This window comes from Megalopta genalis, chromosome 6 (genome assembly GCF_051020955.1).
Source record: "Megalopta genalis isolate 19385.01 chromosome 6, iyMegGena1_principal, whole genome shotgun sequence".
Classification (NCBI taxonomy): domain Eukaryota; kingdom Metazoa; phylum Arthropoda; class Insecta; order Hymenoptera; family Halictidae; genus Megalopta; species Megalopta genalis.
The window spans coordinates 2,601,805-2,625,897 of NC_135018.1; the positions used below are offsets into that span (position 1 = coordinate 2,601,805).

The 24,093-nt window shown below is 38.0% G+C and overlaps 3 protein-coding genes across 4 annotated transcripts in view; all 3 read left to right on the plus strand.

Moving 5' to 3' along the window:
• LOC117223883 (alpha-Mannosidase class I a) overlaps positions 1-24,093 on the plus strand; it is a 406,723-nt gene that overhangs the window by 277,489 nt on the left and 105,141 nt on the right. The gene's annotated exons all lie outside the window — the stretch shown is intronic.
• Positions 114-17,987, plus strand: LOC117223911 (uncharacterized). Its single transcript, XM_076522902.1, has 18 exons — positions 114-874; positions 2,233-2,352; positions 2,467-2,584; positions 3,131-3,377; positions 5,162-5,260; positions 5,392-5,482; positions 5,568-5,713; positions 6,013-6,196; positions 7,673-7,873; positions 8,530-8,646; positions 8,781-8,898; positions 10,591-10,855; positions 11,966-12,082; positions 12,185-12,275; positions 12,602-12,747; positions 13,867-13,999; positions 14,144-14,360; positions 17,603-17,987. The coding sequence occupies exons 1-17, from the start codon at positions 734-736 to the stop codon at positions 14,201-14,203; spliced, it is 2,394 nt and encodes a 797-aa protein (XP_076379017.1). The 5' UTR covers positions 114-733; the 3' UTR covers positions 14,204-14,360; positions 17,603-17,987.
• On the plus strand, positions 14,373-24,019 carry LOC143259622 (uncharacterized). Of its 2 annotated transcripts, XM_076522771.1 has the most exons (9): positions 14,373-16,415; positions 18,636-18,755; positions 19,069-19,183; positions 20,169-20,430; positions 20,769-20,888; positions 20,958-21,048; positions 21,934-22,079; positions 23,114-23,246; positions 23,631-24,019. In XM_076522771.1, the coding sequence occupies exons 1-9, from the start codon at positions 16,272-16,274 to the stop codon at positions 23,688-23,690; spliced, it is 1,191 nt and encodes a 396-aa protein (XP_076378886.1). In that variant the 5' UTR covers positions 14,373-16,271; the 3' UTR covers positions 23,691-24,019. The 2 variants fall into 2 exon arrangements, with proteins under 2 accessions (XP_076378886.1, XP_076378885.1); XM_076522770.1 differs by having other exon boundaries at positions 23,114-24,019.

Sequence of the window (24,093 nt, forward strand, 5' to 3'; positions counted from 1 at the left end):
TTTATCAACTTTTTCATGTGAGCTTATAACGATAATTTAAACACTGCGTTTCATAAGTATCGACAACTTTACATACGTATACGCATGCTGGAAGTGGCGAAATCGGTTGACTCAGAGACAAGGTACGGCCACTAAAAAACGTGAAGATCTCCATCCAGTTTTTGATCGTAATCGCTAAAGAGCTGCTACTTTCAAGAGCTTTAATTAACCAAGAAGAAATTTCGGTTCGTGTAAAAAATTTTCTTAGACATTGTCAGTAGCTCCTCTGATATCTCAGCAAACTCAAGTCATTTGTTTAAATTTGCAAAAAGTTATTGCAGTCAAGGAGGTGTCTGTTCGCTTTTCCAGACCACTGTGTACGTAGATCACATTCACAATTCCGAACGAAATAATGAGATAAAAGTTATCAAGAATATCTAGTTGCTGTTCACATCGATACTACGAATAGCCGTTGAAGAATGCATTTATTCTCTAGATAAAAAGGTTGAAACTAAAAGTAATGGTTGAAATAACTCGGCTCGTTTTTGTTTCCGCTATGAATCGATTAATATTTGATTACCATTGCCCCAGTCTGCCGATGACATAAATCGATTCCGAGCGGATACGAATAAATTGAACAAATTTCAATTCATTACACAACGGAAATAGCATAGCTTGAATAAAATATGGTGCCGAGCTGTAGTTGGACGACACGGCAAATTCTCTATGCAGTCATTCGTCGCCACCGCGTGAAATGGACGTGTTTCGAAAGAACTATACCACCTACTATTGCATCTTACGCTTCACGGGGCTCTGGCCTTTCGATGAATCTGTCTTATCGAAGCTTCACAGAATCTGTTTTTCGTTAATTCCAGTGTCCTGTATAGTGATTCAGGTGATTCAATTTTCCAGCGTCTCGCAGAATTGTATTTCTACGTAATTTCATTCAAAATGTTCTCCACAATTATATATCTGTGCGCCCGAATGCGTACACATAGTTTCGCTATGATTTTTATTAATTAAGGACAGTTGTCGCATGTCTCGCATATTGTTTCACGTTTAATGCTAGATACATTTGTTTTGTAATTTCTTTCGTTATATCACATGCTAGTCTGTAGTATTCTATATGGATATGTGCACACGTGTCATTCGAGATATTGTTCTATGCGAAGCGACAACCAATGCGGGGGTTACCCTCGAGAAAATTCCACGCGTTGTCGTGGTAAGAATTTTCCTCAAGTTTCGTTTGAAACAAAAACGGTTTATTTAATCGCTGACAGAAACGGCAGTTGATTTTCATCTGCTTTCATCTAGCTAATGACATGCCGCGACTCGCTGCAATGTTTCACGTCGACGCTTTCGTCTTTATCATCCGTGTGCTTCACTCTACGAGCTACAGGGTGTCCCAAATTATTATACAAACGGGAGTCGAGGGGTTCGTGTGAACATTTGAAATAACTTTTTCCTTTACAAAAATTTTCTCCGAGGCATCGTTAACGAGTTATTAACGAAAACAGTGACCAATGAGAGGCGAGCGCGACCAGCGCCTTTGCGATTGGCCTTGCGGCCAATGCCACGTCGCGCTAGCCGTCTGACGCAGCGGCGGTAGTCGCGAGGGCGGAGCGTCAGCAGTGCTCGCCTCTCATTGGTCACAGTTTTTCGTTAATAACTCGTAAACGAAGCCGCTGACTGCATTTTCGCTAAGGAGAAAGTTGCTACGAATGACCTCAGGAATCCCTTGTTTCCCTCTTGCACAATTATTTTGGGACACACTGTATTTCTTTCCTATCATTACTTTCCTTATTTTGCCATCTCTCTCTCTCTCTCTCTCTCTCTCTCTCTCTCTCTCTCTATCTATCTATCTATCTATCTATCTATCTATCTATCTATCTCTCTATCTCTCTATCTCTATCTTTCTCTCACTCTCGCTCACTCTTACCTATTCTCGCTCTCATCCTCTCTCTTTCTCGTTTTCTCCTTCTCGTTTCCTCTTTCTCGTTCTCTCGCTAGCATTCGCAACGAGCTTTGGCCATTCGAAACTGCTTATTGTGACCCGAGCACCGTTTATTCGCGTGCAACACTTTCCCAAATCGTACTGCATCAACTCTCGCGAAATGCTCAACGCCAATCGCACGTGTCATTCGATTTGCTGTTCAATTTTATTCACCGAATTAAATTTATCTGAGCCTTTTTTTTCTCCCCAGTCCGATATAAACCAGAAATCGCTTTAAAATGAAATATTACATTTTCTAGGCGAACAGATTACAATATGTAGAAATTACGGTACAGAATTTAATTACGTTTTTATCATTTTCCTGTCCGATGTTATTATTCTTTTTACGATACCTTGGTTTTATCATCAATTTTCCATTAGTAAGTACATAACCTCAAACGGCTGTCGCGTTGCTTTTCACTGAATGGAAAAATTAATTAATCGATTGTTATAGCTTGCGAATCGCGAGTCTAACTGTCACAATGTAACTACAGGTGAAATCTTTCATAGAAAACATAGAAAATGATTGCACCACGATCCAGAATCCGATCGAGGTGAAGATGTTAACGAAATGTATAGAAAGAACGAAGCTCGTAATTCAACTTTTTATTGGTAAGAATATTCTGCTATAGCACCACGCATGAAAAATATATATAGTTTATTATTATTATTATTATTATTTAGATTATTATTATTTCTATCAAGAAATTTGAAACTTTTATTTCTATTTATGACGCCACCGAAAAATGAAATAATTGAAATAATCGAAAACTTTCTAGATCCTCTGACTAATTTGCTAATCATTTGTGCACAGTGGCGACCATATATTTATGGATAGTAGACAAAAAACACGGCGTAACCTTTTTAAAAAAATAGACTAAATCTCTAGAATTTTTTTAAGATGACAATATTAGTTAAAAAAAAAATCCAAGTTATCTAGTTCAGTTTTAAAAGAGTCACATACCGTTTATCCAAGCGTTCTTAAGTATACGGCCGTCACTGTACATTAAGACATTTAAAGTCGACATTAGTGCCCGTCTAAAAGTAAAATAAATTGCCACGCGTGATAGCTTCGGTAATAGCGACTTAAGCGAGTTCATTCTTTGATAACAATCCTTCTAAATATCATCGAATAAAAAACACGATTTCGCATTCCAGGTTTGGCAATCTTAACAATCTGCGCTTTAAGCCTGAAATTAGTGACCCCTACAATTTTTCATTTGAAATGCCAACTTCACTTTCTACAATTCTTGGGATTCTTTTACTTTGAGCACAGCAAACAAGCTGACTGGGCTAGCATACATATCACAACGACCGCCGTATTTGGTTTATTCATTATCGCATGTACGGAAGGGTCGCTCGCAGTTTTTGCATTGTACTTGTGCGGATTGTTTAAAATCGTTAGGTACGTCCAAAGCGGTATTTATTACAATTTCCACGCGGTAAACGATATATTGCAACTGTCTATTTTGATTTGAGCCACGTATATCTGTGCTACTGGAAAAAACTAATTCTTGTAACACCGTTCACATATATGCTACTCTTCCATTAATTGTTCCGCTAATGTGTAATGTTTTAACATCAACTTCTTCACGGTTTTTGCGTTTTTGTAGCGAATAATACGAGACAGCATTATACAAGTTTCACGAGTAAAACTAATACGAAGCAACTGTATCCGATCGAATCCTTTTTACCGTGGAATAAATTAGGCTGTCCCATAAGTTTCTTTCTTTTTTACGATTACACGTTTCCCGTACCCGGTGATCGCCTAAATGCTTACACACACACACACACAAACACACTTGTATAAAGCAACAGGCAGAGCTGCTCCGAACCGAAAGAAGCTACATACAATAAATTCTGCCTAATTGACGCTAAGATTGTACGCAAAAATGGACACTTAGGGAAGAGGAGATGCGATTAATCGAGCCTCGCGGCTCATTCTTCTAGTTAACCTTTTAGGCACGACGCGCCACTATAGTGGCTTCCGCGGATGTCATCTCTCTGAACGACGCGCCACTATAGTGGCTTTCGCGGATGTCATCTCTCTGGACGACGCGCCGCTATAGTGGCTTACTCTAATAGCTCGCTCGGTCATCGTTTGAATTAACACGTTGAATGCCACGGGGGTCACCGGTGACCGGCACTTAACTTGGTGGTGACGCCATGGGGGCCACCGGTGACCGGCGCGCCCAAAATTGATAGAAATATATATAATTTCAAACAAATGTCAACATCTAAAATTTGGTATTATTACCATCGTCAATTCGAACAGTGACCCCTGTCGCAATTAACATGTCAAACATGGTTATATATTATATATTATTATAATATATTATTATATATTATTATATTATATTATTATATATTATATATTATTATATTATATATTATATATTATATATTATATATTATGTATTATATATTATATATTATATATTATGTATTATATATTATATATTATATATTATATATTATATATTATATATTATATATTATATATTATATATTATATATTATATATTATATATTATATATTATATATTATATATATTATATATTATATATTATATATTATATATTATATATTATATATTATATATTATATATTATATATTATATATTATATATTATATATTATATATTATATATTATATATTATATATTATATATTATATATTATATATTATATATTATATATTATATATTATATATTATATATCATATAGTATTATATTATATATTATATATTATATATTATATATTATATATTATTATATTATATATTATATATTTCAACATTATATGTATCACATAAAAGAAAATTCAGCGTGGCGCCACGGACAATTTTCGTAAAACCGGCGTGGCATTCAACGTGTTAAATAATCGTCTTCATATGCATTGTTTCACACTTCTTTTGTCGTCACATCGATTTACAATATACAGACTTATCTTAACAATATAACTGTTAACAATATATCCGTATCTTAACAATATACAGACACTCTGTACAGTACATATCAAACTCTGCCGTCCAGAGAAATAGCCTCGCGCAGAATTCAGCCGTACCTAAAAGGTTAAAGGATCGAACAATCGTATCTCCTCCTCGCAAAATCGTCCATTTTCGTTTACAAGCCGAAGGACAATCGGAGAGGATTGATCAACATACGAAAATTTCTGTTCGTCCAGTTATCGAATAGAAGGGGCAGTCGACAACGCGACTAAGTTTATTACAGCGAAGCCTATAGCCATCGGCCCCGCCATGGACATGCACCAAAGAGCATATAAGTTGGTATCTTTACGTAGACATTAGCGCAACCATAATCTAATCGTATATCGAATTACTGTTTTCATTACGTGTGTTATTAATATATCTCGCGTGTTGCGATCGTGGACTTACGGGGAACGTGAATGAAAAGGCTCGCTAAATCTGTAGGGAACAGCGTGCTGTTATCGTATTTATTAGCGATTATAGTGGTCGTTCTTTCGTTCGCTATGAACTTGTATCGGGTGAGTATCGATTAGACCGTCGATTATCAGCTCCGATCAATTTTTCTTTTTTTTGATGATACATGATTTCTTGGTTTTGCAACAGGCTTCTGTGATGCTGTCCGACATCAAGAGTATAGACGATTTCATTATGTGCGTCGTGATAGTCGTAACGCATCTGATAATCATATTTCTAAATAATTACAGCGGCCAGCAGCTTGCCAACAGTAGCGTCGATGTTTTCTATCATACGTAAGTGCCCAGATTTCTGTCCCTCGCTAAAAACAAACAAAAAAGCTATCCTCGTCCTCGATGCGAAAAATCGTAAAGCTTGATCGAAGAACTGCGATCGATCGAGAAAAAAAATCGTGCAATTCGAAAAGCTCTGTTCGCTATTTTGAATCGTCTCGGTACACGGTTCACGTGAAAAAAAAGAAACGAAAAAATGAAAAATACGATCGATTAGATGTTCAATGTTAAATTATCGATATTATCCACGACGGAACAAGCGTAACGAGAAAATAACAGAACGGCGCTGTCGAATGAAACAGATACAACTCCTCGTGGTACAGTATGCCACCGAAGTCACAGAAAATGTTGCTACTCGTACTGATGCGAAGCGCGCCCGAAGTGCACTTTAATCTTGCTGGTTTATTTAATCCGTGTTACGAAGGCTTCACGACGGTAATGGACCACCTACGAATGCCGTTTTTATTATCGTTTTTCATTCGATTGGTTTAAGACCGAAGACGATTTTCATTTCAGATGATGAGCTCGTCCTTTTCATACTTTACTGTACTTTATTCAGCCTAAAGGAACCATTTAGACACACCACGGTCTTGGTAGCACGTTATCAACGACGATTCACGATCGGGGACGTCGAATTGAAAAAAAAAACAATAGAATTCTACACAGCCGAAATTTTGTTGACGGGGCGATCGCGTCTCCGTCGAAGATGATCGAAACTGGAAGCATCGATGACGATGACAAGGTGCTGGGAAATGGTGTAACCGGACAAACGAACCGGCAACTAACAGTCTCAAGTTTCGGATGATCAGCTTCGCGGGTCAGCTTCGCGCTGATCCATGACAACCGTGAAATTTGTCGACTGTTCTTTTAATCGAGCACCGTGTACACCGCCGAAAATTTTTGGCTATCCGAGCACCGTCGGTTTCCAGTACGAACGGAGAACACAATGAGAAAAGAATTCCAAAATTCGAGGAATAGTTGCCGCACTTACCGAACTTCGCTTTCCGCAGCTCCATTGTTCGTGGCCGATTGAAGTATTTCAACAGAAGAAGAATAACATGTAACCCGGAAGAATCGGCAGCCAAGCGAAGTATAGTTAAGTTACGACACTTCAAGAGCGTGTTCACTTTGAAATAAAACGGCGTGATCATGGTCGGTTGAAGTAACAGCTGTTGTTCCGTTCTTCTCATTTATTTCCACTCGATCGGCGTAAATTCGCGCGCTGTTTATTCAATCTTTAAACATAACACCGAGTTACATAGCTGTGTACATTATATATACATCTACATACATTAATAAAAATCTCATTACAAGATTGATTGATCCGCGTCGATTTTCCATAATCGTTTGTAAGATGCCATTCGACGATTAAGTTCAACAGTGAATTTGATTAGAAATAATGACGATAATAAGTCTGATTTGGCAAACTGCGAGAAGGTGAGTGAAACCCACGGGATACAATACTTTATTCGCGCGTAAAGATGATTACGATCTGCAAAAAGGTTTTCCATCGAGCGCGAAACCTTCAGATTTAGATAAGAAATTGCACGGAACGTTGAAATGTTTACATTCACACGACACAATCGACTTACTCGCGTTTCGTCGGCGCCGATCCTTTCCGCTCGATGCGCGCGATGCGCTCGTTTCGTCGTCTCTTTCTATCCGCACGTGATTCGCGCCTCGTTTCTCACAACAATATTACTTTGCCGAACACTGTCCCACTCGTATCTCCATGGTCTTCGCAACATAACAGCGGCGAACGAGATAGACGATTGATCGACACCGTGCGCAACGCCGTAAACCAGCCACTCCCGGTAATCAGTTCGAGGCATTCGTCGTAATTAAATCGATCGGGAGGGTACCAGCGGAAGTGTTTAATAAGCGTTATTACGCCGAGCATCTGCAGGTTCGTCGGAAAATCAATGTAATTGCGAGATGGAATGAATAAACTGTGTGTCCGAGGCGTTGTCGGACGATTTCGCCTCGCTCCCGTTCAGTCTTCGTCGAGGAGCGATCGCGAAAATGGCCGCGATCGAGGAAGAGTACAAAACCTATTGCTTCCTGCTCCGTATGATGAGCCTTTGGCCCTTCGAGAACTCGTTCGCGACGAAACTTTGGAGGATATTGTTCTCCATGATGCCGCTGATTTGCATCTCCATTCAGGTAATCGAAAATTCATCTCGTCTTCGGGCTGCAGCGCGCGCGCCACGTTCGTTCAACAAGCGTCGCCCGTTTCGAAAATTCTTGTTACACTCATTTCTCCCTAATTCGCGGGCTGAATCGCAAACTAAAGTGGACAATTTCGGGAGAGGCGACACGATTATTCGAGCCGTGTGACTCGTTTTTATAGTTTAGATATATATATAATACAGTGTAATGCAGTATATATACATAATATATGTATATTTTATAATATTATTTATTTATTAATCATATATATATATATATAATATATAATATTTTTTATAATATAATAATATATAATATATACTTTATAATATTTTTATAACATAATAATATATAATATATGCTTTATAATATTTTCTATAATATAATAATACATAATATATACTTTATAATATTTTTTTATAATATAATAATATATAATATATATTTTATAATATACATATAATAGGGTATATAATATAGTATAATATAGTACATAATATAGTTTGTAGCTGTCGACGCAAGGCTCGAAACAATCGTATCTCCTCTCCCCGAATTGTTCACTTTTGCGAATTACGAAGAATTTACTGTGCTCGTAAAAAAAAGCTTGCGTTTACGTTTAACCCTACGCTTAGCGGACAACTTCTTTTCAGATCTCGCTAATTCCCGCCGACTATACGTTCAGGAATATACTGTTGGTACTAACGTTTGGTTTGCCTTTGCTCTTGTTCTTTTGCCGCTACGTCGGCATTATCTATTCGTTTCCGACAGTAAGTGACGAAGAACGCCGCAAATCGCTTTTTTACATTACGCCCACCAAAAGTTATGGTATTTACATTTGTTGGGCAGGTGTGCCCGTGTGATCGTAACAGTCGTATTTTGGTTTCTTTCTATGTGACTTCAGATCAGATTTATTTTCGCAAGTTTGCAATCCGACTTCAGCACGCTGAAAAATCCGGACGAGCTCAGGATATTGTCGAAACACGCATACAGTTCGAGGCGTGTCGTCCACGTATTTGTGTGTAAGAATTGTGTGATTTTAACCGTTGCTTGAACAATGTTTTTTTCGTGCCGTTAACCTCTTAGGTACGGCTGAATTCTGCGCGAGGCTATTTCCCTGGACGGCAGATTCTGATGTGTACTGCACAGAGTCTGATACTCTATATACAGGGTGTCCCAAAAATGTCTTGTAATCCGAAAGTGGCGGGTTCCTCGGACCATTTGAAGCAACTTTTTCCTTTACAAAAATTTTCTTCGAGGCACCGTTAACGAGTTATCAACGAAAAACAGTGACCAATGAGAGGCGAGCTCGGCTGGCGCGAGGCGATCGAGCCAATGAGCGGAACTGGGCTTCGCGCGCTGGTTGGCTGGGCCGCCTCGCGTCAGCCGTACTCGATTCTTATTGGTCACTGTTTTTCGTTAATAACTCGTTAACGGTGCCTCGGAGAACATTTTTGTAAAGGAAGAAGTTGCTTCAAATGATCCAAGGAACCCGCCATTTCCGGATTGCGAGACATTTTTGGGACACCCTGTAGACTGTTGTAAATCGATGCGAAGACAAAAGAAGTGTGAAACAATGCATATGAAGACGATTATTTGATTCAAACGATGAGCGAGTGAGCTACTAGAGCAAGCCACTATAGTGGCGCGTCGTTCAGAGAGATGACATCCGCGGAAGCCACTATAGCGGCGTCTCGTTCTGAAAGATGACATCCGCGAAAGCCACTATAGTGGCGCGTCGTGCCTAAGAGGTTAATTTTATGTTGAACTGCGACCACATTGCGAATCGGAGACCGCGGAATACGCTGCGACGGGAGGATGAGACTTCGTTACCATTACCATTATAGCACAAGCATGTCCCCAAAGCCCTTAGACAATGGAACGACTAATTAAACGCTCGTGAAATCAGTTGTTTCGATATTTCTTTGAATTATACCCAAACATGTCGCGAATCAAATGTATAACGAGTTCGATAATAATCGTTCGACTAATAATCTAATCAACTCCGAGGAGTGATTTCTTTCCTAAACGCGAGCCTAAATAAATAAAATACGTATCCCTTACTTTTTGATCCTCTATAACATATCCAAAAACCAAAGCAATCGCAGGCGGACGCCTAAAAGAAAAACCTTCCTTGTCATTCGTCGTTCTTCACTCTGTAGAAGATAAAATGCCGATCGTCTCAAAAATGTTTAAATCGCCGCTTCGAAAATGTTCAAAAACGATATCAAATTGAACGAATTAATTGCATCGAATTAACATTTATTGCGAACAGTTACGAGTAGTATAAACGTATTATATTCGCGACACGCGGCATTTTCGCAGCAACCTGATAACTGAGCCGTTTATTTTGAAAGTGGCATAAGTCACTTTGTTTTTAAGTCGATATATTTATTTATTAAGGGTTTGCGTTTGAACACGTTTAAAAATATGGATGCTAACTTTCGAGAAGATTTGCTTGTATTTGTTATCTCAGGATACTGATATTTTTCTCAGTATAAATAATTTCGTATAAACATTAAAAAATCATCACTTTTCATTACGGCAAAGTGACTTATGCCACTTTCAAGATAAACGGCTCAACTTAGTACGGCTGCTAAAAAAAACGGAGAATTTTTGATGGAACGCTTGCGACTACGGATCGCAACGGATCCAATCGTTGAACACTTATATCACGTTGCCATTTCATGCAGACGAACTGTTGTGAATTCTAGGTATAGCTTGCGGAGCGTTCGTTTACGGGAACATTATCGTCTTCGGCCCCCTAATACTCGACGCGCTCCTGCCGAGGAACGAGACCCGAGCGCATTCGTTGCACTCGTTCGGATTTTTGGTTGACTCTGACAACAGAGCGTCCGTCTATTGGGTGTCGGTTTGCCTGGTAGTGGGCGCTATGTCCGGAGTGACGACGATCATTTGCTCCGAGTCGACGCTTTTCATTGTCAGCCAATACTGTTGCGGATTGTTCGAGATTGCCAAGTACGATCCAATGAGCGACCGTTTTGTCATATTGCACAGATTTTCGTCTTCGCGGCTTCGCATCGTAGGTGTCGTTGCATACTCCTCGCCGTGCATCACGATCGATAGAAATCGGCGAGTAGGAGAGGCCGTGCGCGACGAACAAATATCGCCGATCGATGAAACCGTAGAATAGCGTTGCTTTATAATGGTACCGTCAGTTTCGAACGGTTAGTTGCGGTTCCAAGCGAGGAAATATTGAAAAAAAAATATAGGAAAAATTGGATTCGTAAAACTCTGAGAAAAGAAAAACTCGGTCCGAGAAATGTGAAGATTTGTTGAACAGTGTCGAGGTTATCGTGCGGTTCACGATACACGCAATTTCTTCGTTCTCCTCTGATTAAATCCACTGCGTTTCTCAGCAAAACATCTTTTCAGTATCTTCCCAGTTTCCAGCTTGCTCATTCGAATTACTTTCACGTATATTTCTTCAATCGTTCATCTGGCAGTTGCTTCTTTCGTTAAATATATTTTTTAGTGACTTCCAAGCATTCGAGATGGAACGATTTCGATCGTGTTATCATTTGTTGCTTGCTCATATATGCAAACGATGTAGAAAATCGAAATTTTCTACTGCCAGTATACAGGGTACCCCAAAAATGTCTCACAATTCGGGAGTGAAGGGTTCCTGGGGTCGTTTCAAGTAACTTTCTCCTTTACAAAAATTTTCTGCGACGCATCGTTGACGAGTTATTGAAGAGAAACGGTGACCAATGAGAGGCGAGCACGGCTGACGCCCCGCCCTCGCGACTACTGCCGCTGCGTCAGACGGCTAGCGCAACGTGGCATTGGCCACAAGGAAGGAGCGCTGTCCGAGCTCGCCTCTCATTGGTCACCGTTTTTCGCTAATAACTCGTAAACGAAGCCGCGGATCGCATTTTCGCTAAGGAAAAAGTTACTTCAAATGATCCGAACCTTCCATTTACGGATTACGAGACATTTTTCGGACTTCCTGTACGTCGTAAGACAGGCCTGGGCGAGTCGTAAGATACGCACTTGTAACGATGTCTGCTTTCAGTGTCTGTCGCAGTACTCGATGAAATTACGGTAACAGAATTTTTAATGTCGCAGCTATCGATTTACTACTATGATTTCCGAAACGATTCAAAAGGCCGACGATTCGAAGCAAAAGTACTTGACGGACACAAGCATGCGCGAGGCAGTGGAAATTCACATGAAAGCGATCGAGTTGGTAACTTGGTTTAAATTTCTCGGAAAATTTCATTTCAATTGCTAAACGTACTTTGTTCTACGCTGCGCCTTCTCCTCTTAATGGAATCACCGTCACAGTTTCATGAGGATATTTAGTTCTGACTCAGGGCTGCCTTACCTGATAGCAATCGTCGTGGTGGTAGTTTCGATGTCCTTGAATCTTTATCGTGTAAGTATCACGGGTCGTGGTGTCCCCAATTATACGACAACACTCGGACGACAGACTTTTTGGACAAAGATTTAACTCGGAATAATTTATAATTTATAATTTATCAATTTTTCTTCGATATATCTTTCAACGTGCTTCTCCTGGACACGTTAGTATATTCCATAGATCTTAGAGAAAAATGTGCAAATTTTAATTATTTCTCAATAAGTAGACGATCAATGTTTACAGTCTGGGGTCTAAGTGGACCCGGGCCCCGTCGTCCGAGCGCTAACGCTCGAAAGTCTCATCGGAAGTAGCAAAACAATAACATTTCTCTTGTCTAACAGTCTATTCTAGCGATGATAGAAATGGACGACAAGAAGGATTTGGCCATATCAATTGTCTTTGGTATCATTCACGTTATGGCAGTGTTCATGGGTAACTATATCGGACAGGAAGTTATTGACAATAGCGTGGCTATCTTTCATGACATGTAAGTCCACGTTGTGTTTCCAACATTTCATGTCGCCAGAAAATATCGTGAGAGTTGTACGGTGATTTCTCCCTAATTCGCGCTCCGATTTGCTCACAAAAATGGACAATCTAGGAAGACGAGATACGATTTTATAGTTACTGACGATCGGTTACTATAACAGCGAGCTGTAAGGTTATTTTATGCATAAATATATATCGTATCTCCTCCTATTTTATATATATATATTTTTTATATTTATTGTTATATATATATAGAAGAAGATGTGATATATATATATATATATATATATATATTATAATGATAATATATAATTATATTAATATATATTATATAAATTAATAATAATAATAAAATTATATTATGTAAATATATATTATTATAATATATGTTATATTAATATATATTATAAAAATAATATATAATATATATCACATCTTCTCCTATTTTATATATAAATATATATCACATCTCCTCCTATTTTATAAATAAATATATATATACCAAATATCTCCACCAAATAATCGTATCTCCTCTTCCCAAATTGTCCACTTTTTTTTTTGTGAGCAATCTGAGCGCGAATTAGGTGGAAATTATTGTAATTGGCCGCGGATTTAATACACTTATGGCACGCATTTGAAAATCTATTGTACTCTTAGAAACATGGGATTTGATATTTTGCACAAAATATTCACTGTTCGATCAAGACTTTCCCCCACTTCTGCCTTCCCCTTCCACGACTTACGTTGATCCTCTATTTTACGATTATAGAAACATTCTGAATGCAGCTTTTTATATATATATATGTCCAGTACTTGTAATTTATTTGTAGCTCGAACAAATGATTAATATTCACTCGACGAAATAAATGATGCGAACGACCTATGCGAATCACTAATTACGTCAACGACGTAAAATTTTCAATTCGATCCGGACATTCCGAATGTTTTTAAACCATGCACGGCGCACTTATAACTTAGAACGCTTAGCACGATTTCAAAAAAAAAAGGAAAAACGAGTTCCCTGAATTTTGAAATTATCGCAACCAATATTGTTGAACAGTTACGAATGTAACGTTGCAACGATTTACACAAAGTTTATGTTTTTGTCGTAATGCAGATACAATTCGCTGTGGTACCACTGTCCAGTGAAGACGCAGAAAATGGTATTGTTGATAATGCAGAGAACCATTACAGGCAGCATGATAGATTTTTACGGATTATTCATTCCAAGCAACAGAGGTTTCGCATCGGTACATGCATGAGCTTGTATACATTTTTCGTTTCAATCCTTCGTTTCCAAGCTGAACGTCAATTAGACAGAATTTACTAGTACACACGTGCGCACAGGCGCAGATTTTGCTCACTCTGGCCTACAAAAATCGTTGAATTTTCAGATGATGAGCTCGTCCTTCTCTTATTTCACTACGATCTGCTCGCTGAAAGGAAATGTATAATCACTCGAGGATTCCAACAGCAACTAGAACCTAAGTGGCTACATAGCGTAGAAAATTGACGTGCCGAGTATGTATAGTTCGCCATACTTGCGCAAGCGAGAGTAACAAGATAGAAAGATCTTTATTTTCGTAAATGTCGACAGTCTTCATGCAAAAGGTAAATCTTCATTCTCTTGACAATTTTTTAAAAAGTGCTCGCAGCAATAATCTTTCTTACGTAATTTCTTTGCCTCGCGATATTCGACTTAACGAGCCCTAAAATTTGAGAATGTTGCAACATCTTTTTCCATAATTTTACAGGCAAATAATAATCCGTTTTCTGTGCACTTGCCACGAGAAATTATGGAGAAATATAATAATATGCTCGCGGAAATTACTTTCTATCGAAATTACGTAGAAACGAATAAGCATCTCGTCAATGATAATTGCATCTGCTTTCTGTTTGCTCTATTTACACGCTATTCGCGTACAGTGAAGTAGCGACAGTAGCATAAACGGCAGATCGAAAATGCACGCGAAGTATCGCAGTTTCTTTCACCGACGAATATTGAAATATATATTGAAATATATATAATATATAATAAATAAATAAATATAATATATATTATATATATATATATATATATATATATAATAAATATTGAAATATCTTTAGACGAACGAATTCAAGAAAGCACAGCGTTGATTATCGAAGATTCTCGATTACTATACATGCACGAAGGCTCGTTTTTATAGTTGCTAAAAAAGCGGCAACCATAAAAGCGAGTCGCAAGGCTCGAACAATCGTGTCTCCTCCTCCCAAATCGTCCATCTTCGTGTACAATTCGAGCGACAATTTGGGAGACATTACTGTGACGCGCACTCATGGCACTCGAAACAAAGACGCTACTTCGTTATTCGGTATTTAATTAACCTTTTGCACTGGCGATTCCGAGGCGCCGTTGAAAATTGTTAAGTCACGATTCAAAATAATTTTACTAATCAAGTTCGTTTCTATTTGAAGAAATGTTGAAAGCGCGACTGTTGCACGAGCCACAAAATTCAATTTCGCATGTTCAAAATGCACTATATCACATAAAATGGAAATGCCGTGGGTCAGAAGAACTATTTTAAATTTAACCTTAATTTGGCCACGAGTGGCCAATAATATTTATAAATATAATTAATTAATATAAATAATTAATTAATAATAAATTAATGTAAATATTTACCGATACGGTAAATGTTCCCCGATTGACGCTCAGATTGTGCACAAAAATGAACAATTCGAGAAGAGGAGATACGATCATTCGTGCCTTGCACTTTTTTATAAAAGCAAGCTTGACTCTTACAGCTTTCAAAGCTTAATTTTGACAGCTTTAAAAGCTAATTTAAATTTAATAATTTTCATCGCGTTAAAAGCATAATTTTTATAATTCTCATTTAAATAGAAGCGAACGATGACAAAGAATTCGCCGACATTGTTCGCAAATTTCAGAATGAGGAACGAACGAGCTGGTACAACATACGCGAGCGTAACATATGCACTCACCAGAATACGATTTCCCATCATTTCGGTGAATTGATTTCACAGGAAATACCAACGTAAATCGATCCCGACGCGAGCCAGAATGTTAACGTTGCGTATACGCCTGGCAATTCGTACGTTTAAGAGATGTTCGACCGGCGTCGCGTCGCAGGGAACAACGAAGCGGCACGCGCGGCAGTCTAGAGCCGTATGAGGATTAGGGTGCTCGTGCTTGCTCGCGAAATCTTTCCGGAAAAATCGGTGAACGACGCAGCGAGGGGGAAATGCCTGGTATCGCCTGCAACGTGTAATTTAGTTGTCCGGTTCGGGGAACGCGGCGCGACAATGTGTACGCGACTCGTGCGTACATATCGTGGCACGCGATCAATTTTCAAACTTAATTTCGCCGGAATTATTTGAGAAGGACCGTTGTGTCACGTCGCGGGGGAACTCCGCAGCTGAGGATCACAGCCGAATGAATAAAGTATGAACGCGATAGCGCGTCCGCCGCGCGTTCCTACGTTCGCCGTTCCGTAGACGGAATTCGTCGGTCCCGGAGACATGATAGTCCTCGACAAAACGTTCTATAGCCTGACTCGCAAGCTTCTAATACTGACCGGACTGTGGCCGTTTAGCAGCCGCATACTGAACGTCGCGATGAGAGCAACCTGGTTGTGTCTCGTATTCGGTTTCCAAGTTGTCCAGGTGAGAATTTCGAATTTTCGCTCGACGGGGCTTCCGTTCATTTCCGACGAGATAATAACGATTCAACGGGAATCTCGTTGATTTTAATATCCTTGCTTTAATATGCGAAGCTTCGAAAGCTTCGAATTGGTAATCAACCGTACAATTGTCGCAAAAATCGTGTAGAATCTTTGACTTTGAATGGGAGTATTCTATTAAATGGAAATGCAAGTTATAGATGTGATAGCAACAACAGTAATTTCTCCTTAATTGGCGCTGCGATCGCGAACGAAAGTGGACAATTTTGGGAAGAGGAGATGCGATTATTAGAGTCTTCTCGACACGTTTTCACATAGTTACTGATTGTCGACAACTATGAGAAAAACTGGAAATTTCGTTGATTTTAATATCCTTGCTTTAATGTGCGAAGCTTCGAAAGCTTCGAATTGGTAATCAACCGTACAATTGTCGCAAAAATCGTGTAGAATCTTTGACTTTGAATGGGAATATTCTACTAAATGGAAATGCAAGTTATAGATGTGATAGCAACAACAGTAATTTCTCCTTAATTGGCGCTGCGATCGCGAACGAAAGTGGACAGTTTTGGGAAGAAGAGATGCGATTATTAGAGTCCTCTCGACACGTTTTCACATAGTTACCGATTGTCGACAACTATAAGAAAAACACATCTTCCCAAATTGTCCATTAGAGAGAATTAAAGAGAAATTAGAGAGAATTAGCGTTAATAAAAAAAAAAACGAAGAGAATACGTTTCCAGTAACCGCTGAAGAATTGTAATTTCCGATCCTAGAAACAGAAAATTGTGAGCAGATTATTACAGCGAGTGAAAGTATTGTCGCATCATTATACGGCACATAATAATGATCGACATGCATCATAGCGCACATCGTTATTTTTCATACCACAATACTAACAGCGAGAGTTCTAATAAAATTAAGTGCTACGTTTAGAAAGTATTGTGATTTTAAAACGTTACCGCATTGTTTCATCTGCTATCGATAAAAATTCAAGCTAACGTGATTTTTCAATTTCCATTTTAAACGAAAATATTTTAAACGAAAGTTATGATGATTTGCGACGCGATTTCCGTTCCCCAAGCTGTCGAAACCACGCTACTTACGAAAATTCCATCGTCACGTGTTTCGAACAATTTTATTAACATGCAATTGTTTCTTTTCTTCTTGCAGGTGAGTACCAAGCGTTTTCTAAACGAACTGGAGACATAAACGGATTATCGCCAAAGCGCGCGCCTGGTCGTACGTATCGCATTTGCAGAGATTTCTTTGTTCGAATATCTACGAGACTATCTCGAGAAATTAACAGCCAGCGAGCCTACAAACCGATTAGAAAATTTGACAGTCACCGCTTAACTTTATGTGAAATAAACAGTCACGACAGAATCGAACCGACGACGAACGTGAGTCGCAATTACGAATTCGTCGGAACGAGATCACACACGAAACCGTACAGAATTCAAGAAACCGCGAGAAAGCGAATAACGTCGCGATGAAACGCGAATCTGTACCGTCTTTGTTATGTTTCAAATATAGTCTATATCTATTGTTACCTCAAGCATTCGAATTCATTTCAACGAGGCTGTTTCCCCGAGAACAGTGATGTCTCTCTAATTGACGCACAGATTGTCTACAAAAATAAGACAATTTAGGTAGAGAAGATACAATTATTCGATCCTCGCGGTTCGTTTTTATAGTTACGAATTGTCAACAACTATAAAAACGAACTGCAAGGCTCGAATAATCGTATCTCCTCTTCCCAAATTGTCCGTTTTTATGCAAAACCTGAGCGTCAGTAAGGGAGACATTACTGAACTCCCTGTTTTCGGATTGCGAGACATTTTTGGGACACCCTGTATAATGAGAGCGGTCTTGTTAAACCGATGGTTAAATGTTAAACCATAATGAATTTGTTAAATTATTTGTTCGATTGATTTATATGTGGAACGAAATGTCTCGTTCGTGCACATTTGCAAGTGAATGTGTATTATAAGAGGACAATTCTCTCAGTTGGCACGATTTTCAATAACGCGTTTATTGCAACGTGTCTGTATGGTGTTAATAGTAACACTTTGGTGACAGAAAGAGAGAGATTTCTTATTTATCGTATATAGACTTATATATATGTATATGTAGTTCTATATAGAGTCTTGGAATATTGTTGCGGAAAATGTGGTAAGGAAAGACTTGTCGAACTTCTTTTCAGATTGCATTACTGCAAATTGGCGGTGTTACGATAATTCATATGATTTACTTCATATCGTTCAGCTGCACCACGATGATAGTGTATGTGAAGTATATCGCCTCGGGATTGCTTCAACACGTAGTGAGTTATATAATTATATCAAATTTCTTCTGTGTCGACACTGATTGAAGCAGCATAAATAGAGCAGCATTTATATATATGTAAATGTAATATAATATTAATATTAATTATATTATATTATTATAATAATATTAATATTATATTACATGATATATATATATATATATATATATATATATATTAATATTAATTATATTATATTATTATATTATTATATTAATATTAATATATATATATAATAATAATATAAATGTATATATATATTTTATTAATAATATTTAAAATAATAGTATTTAAAATAAATGTATTTTAGTTGAAAAATTCGCTGGAGAGCCTAGCTCGGTGGCATAGTTCGACAGACCAAAGGGAACTGCAGATATTCGAAAAATTCGGAAATAAACAAGATCGTGTAGTCGTAATTTACCTATGTAAGATAGAACGCTCGATGTTTTCTATAATATTTTATACGCAGTATGTTCTTCGCTTGTCACGTTCCTTTGTTTTTGCAATGTACATTGGTCCCGCCACCAAGTCACGTTATTTTCTAATATTTACGCTTTCTTTAATATATTTATTTAAGATCGTGTTCCTCTTTTTCACCGAGGTTTCGGTAAACTATAAAAATAGGCCACTCAGAAATTTTAAGTTGACCTCTGTAAGCTTTTCCAAGCTCATCATCAACGTCGATTCAATGACAGTTTAGTTACTCGCTCTGAAAACCATAAAACTGGAAGATAAAAAATCACTGAATTAGAAAACGTTCTTTGCGACGCAGTTGTATCGTTGGAAAACCAGTTTGCGCATTCAGCGTATGAATGCGTTTTCGTTGTTAGCGTCAGAGAATTTATAATACTAGCTCATTCGATTTTAGGACGCGCAAAAAAGGTTCAGATTCATTGATTGGTGTGTTTACATATACATGATGCCCCATAATTACGTTAATACTTGGAAAAGGGCGATTCCTGAGGTCATTTGAAGTAACTTTTTCCTTTACAAAAATTTTCTCCGAGGCATCGTTAACGAGTTATTAACGAAAAACAGTGGCCAATGAGAGGCGAGCGCGTCCAGCGCTCCTCCCTTGCGGCCAATGCCACGTCGCGCTAACCGTCTGACGCAGCGGCAGTAGTCACGAGGGCGGAGCGTCAGCCGTCCTCGCCATTGGTCACTGTTTTTCGTTAATAACTCGTAAACGAAGCCGCGGATCGAATTTTCGCTAAGGAAAAAGTTACTTCGAATGGCCTCAGGAATCAGCCCTTTCCCTTAACATAATTATGGTATGTATATTCACAAATTAAATCCTCGCATTATCTTCCGCACAAAATACGTGAATGCTCGATGCATGAAGTTCAATATCACCGTATGAGAAATTTCTGAAACAGAACAGAAATATGTCATTAAATGTAATTATTTCAGATATCGGAGTTACGACAACAATTGTATGCTTACTAGTGTTAGCATCGCCGACGCTGTTGGACTTTATAGTACCCCTGAACAATTCTCGTTCGCTGCACTTCATCCTAGTGATAGAGTTCGATAGCGAAAGGGACAATCATTTTTATCTGGTGTACGGGTACTTGATCGCTTGCTGCGTAGGCGGCGTAATACTCACGACAGCAAACGATTGTACGATCAGTATACTGTTAAATCACCATTCGGCTGTCTATGAAACAATAAGGTGCGCAAACACAAAGGTATCGGCCGCAGAAATTCATTCTTCTCGATTTTAATGTAAAAATATTTTTAATTTGGTTGAAAGCAGCGGTCGCAATTCAATCGATAAAACGTTCGAAGCAAAAGAAATAATAATAATATAATAATCTCTCTTAATAATCGATTTAAAAAAAGAATTCGAGCTGCGTTCGATAGAATAACAGAGACACGTCGCAGTGACGTAAGAAGCGCGCGTGTGGAAAACTTATTTTGAGAATAGTAATTCGGATTATGAGATAAGCATAATTGCATTGAGAGAAGCATAACTGTGACTGTGTCTTGCACGTATGTCTGTCTCCGCAGTTATCGAATCGAGAAAGCGATCAACCAGTGGCTCGACCCAAAGACCATAGCTTTTCAGAAAGACCATCGCTTGCATCGGACAATCGGTGAGATGATGGACCTCTATCAAAGAACTCAGAGGTACTACAATTGTTGAACGTGCTAACGGCACGATGCATTGCAAGAGTAACGTGATTTTTACTGTTAAAGCGACTTTGACAGCATCATGAGGACTGTAATGATACCGTATTCTGTTCTCATTGTATTGATGACGATATCTTTATGCACTCACATGTCCCAAGTGAGTACACTGCCTTCTTTAAACTGCTGCACGTTTCCTTAACCGATTCCTACAAGATTGTAAATTATGTTTTTGCTTCGTGGCCGGAATTTAGTTGTTCTTCCAATTCAAAATTTTTATCTCAATAGGTGGATGCAATAATATCTATTATTATTATTGTTGTTATTATTATTATTTTTATTATACAATAATATGTATAATTTATAATATTATATAATGATATATCTATTATTATTATTATACAATAATATATCTAATTTTATATATATAATATTATATAATAATATATGTATTATTATTATTATACAATAATATATATAATTTATAATATTATAATAATATATCTATTATTATTATTATACAATAATATATATAATTTATAATATTATAATAATATATCTATTATTACTGTTATTATACAATGATATATATTTGCATACCTAAATTTCTCTGTCAAAGTAGAAAACAGAAGAAAACGTTAAAGTACAACTAATATAGAAGAAGGCGAACATACTGATACAAATAGATCTTCCGATATTTTGTTTCGTGGGCTTTCGAACGTCATTGGTGTTTTTTTTAAAATGAGAACCGAAATGCTTGACTTCACGACTTACAATACTAAGCGAAGGAATGCATTATCGATTTGAACATAACAAATTGATTTTTTCGTAGATCTCCTTGTCAAAAAGTATCTCACGTTGACTATCATAAATTGTATAACTCTCAAATTTGATAATATTATTATTTCGTTCGCATTACTATGTTCTACAATTTAGTAGAACAGTTATATTTTGTTCTCGAAGCTGTTCGAAACCGCGGGCGGAGATCATAAAGCTCGCAAAAGGTTATACAACGGATAGTAAATAAACGTTTTTTATACGACAGTTTGTCGAACGTGTCCAGTCACCAGCTGACTTCGACTTGACAATTATAAATGGACTGTCGTATCTGATTCAGCTTGTCACGTCCTATCGAGAGAACTGTATGAGTCAAACGTACACCGACAATTCTCTGAATGTGTTTCACGAATTGTGAGTACGCTGCCTAAGACCTTCTTCTATTGGGTTGGCAACTAAGTAATTGCTGATTTCAGTTATAGACGTCTCTCACTCCCATTTTTATGATATCCGTAAATGTTATATTATAAAATTATTATTATTATTATTATGTTATTTTTTATTATCCGTGAATGTTAGCAACTGGACAAATTGAACGCAGCGGTCAAGGAAAAGCGACCAGAATTGGTCAATCGTGAAGGTGTCATTTTCCAGCAGGACAATGCTAGGCCGCACACGTTTTTGTCCACTCGGCAGAAATTGATGAATATTGGTTGCGGATTGATGTTACACCCATCATATAGCCCTGATATCGCGCATCGGATTACCACTTATTTCGATCCCTGGACAACTTCCTTCGTGGTAAAACTTTTAACGACGATGACGCTGTAAAATCTCACTTAACACTTTATCGTCCGGTCGTGGTTGAGGCTGCCACTCAGTAAGGACTGGCTTAGTCGCGCGCGCGTTTGCTCCCAGTACCGGCTAAATTTTCGCTATTCATTGTGTTGTGCTTATTCCTTTAAAAATAATAATAAATAATAATATAATTATTATAATTATAATTCATAAGGATATGGGGAGGTCAGCATACAGGAGGTCAGCTACTAACAAAACAGTAAAGAAGCGAAAACCGTCGATAGCTAAAAGTCGATTAATAGGCTATCGGTCGATAAGCATTGTCAATCGAAAAGCCGATTAATAGGCTAGCGATCGATAAACATTGGCAATCGAAAAGCCGATAAATAGGCTAGCGGTCGATAAAGTGTTAACTCAGTTTTTGGCCGAAAAGGATCAGACTTTCTACGAGCGTGGAATTTTCAAGTTGTCGGAGAGATGGCAAAAGTTCATCGAACAAAATGGAAAATACATTACAGATTGAACTTCATTCCAAGTAAAAAAAAATTTTTATTTCATTGAACAAATCGGCAATTACTTAGTTGCCAACCCAATATATGTAGACAGCCCGATACTCTGTAAATCTTAATAAATATTCGTTAACGATTCAGGTGCAAAACTCGATGGTATAAATTGCCACTTAAAGTACAGAAGCTGCTACTTCTATCGCTCCAAAGGACATCGAAGGGCAGTGTTCCACTTCTTGCCGGCATATATGTTCCATCCAGGAAGGGTTTTACCGGGGTAATCACTTTAATCCTCCTAATCCCTCGACGTTCATGGCTGAAAGACAAATTTCTGCAGGCCTGCGACGTTTGCAGACATTTGTTCAGCTTGCCGTTTTAACAGAGATCTGAGAAGGTTCCGAAAATAACTGTTCCAAACTGTTACATCGATTCCGACTGAAACGGTTATGACGCTTTTCTTTCTGAATTAGGGAGAATCACGTACAAATTACATTCGTTTAAATGACATTTCCACGCATTTGACTGAGAAAATAATAAATGAAAAGAAGGTTCTCGAGTGTGTGATTTGAGTAATTAGAAGCACGTCGTTAAAGAGACGCCAACAAATCAAATAAATCGTGTGTCGCTAAAAATTTACGTAATCCCGAAAAATTAATTTCAGATGCTCAACGCATCTTTCAAATACTTCACCATGATGAATTCGATCCGTTACAATTCTTAGTATCAGACTGCGTCGAATTAGACGATGGAAAAACGTCCAATGCTTTGAGATAAACTGCTGCTTTCGGGAAAGCCTTCCTTAGACGTTACTGTTTTAGTTGACTCTGTTGTTAGAACTTATAACCAGCTTTTCGTGCAAATAAACGGCATTGCGCATACGATAAAAACTAGTTTGACTTATTTCAAGAAAATGTTTTAACGTTTGTTAACTCTTTGCAGTCGAAGCTGTTTTAATTCGAAACCCAAAACATGTTTTCTGATCTACGGTATTTCCATTTTATATGATTTAACCTTTTAGGTACGGCTGAATTCTGCGCGAGGCTATTTCTGTCTGTATATACAGGGTGTCCCAAAAATGTCTCGCAATCCGAAAATGGCGAATTCCTCAGACCATTTGAAGCAAC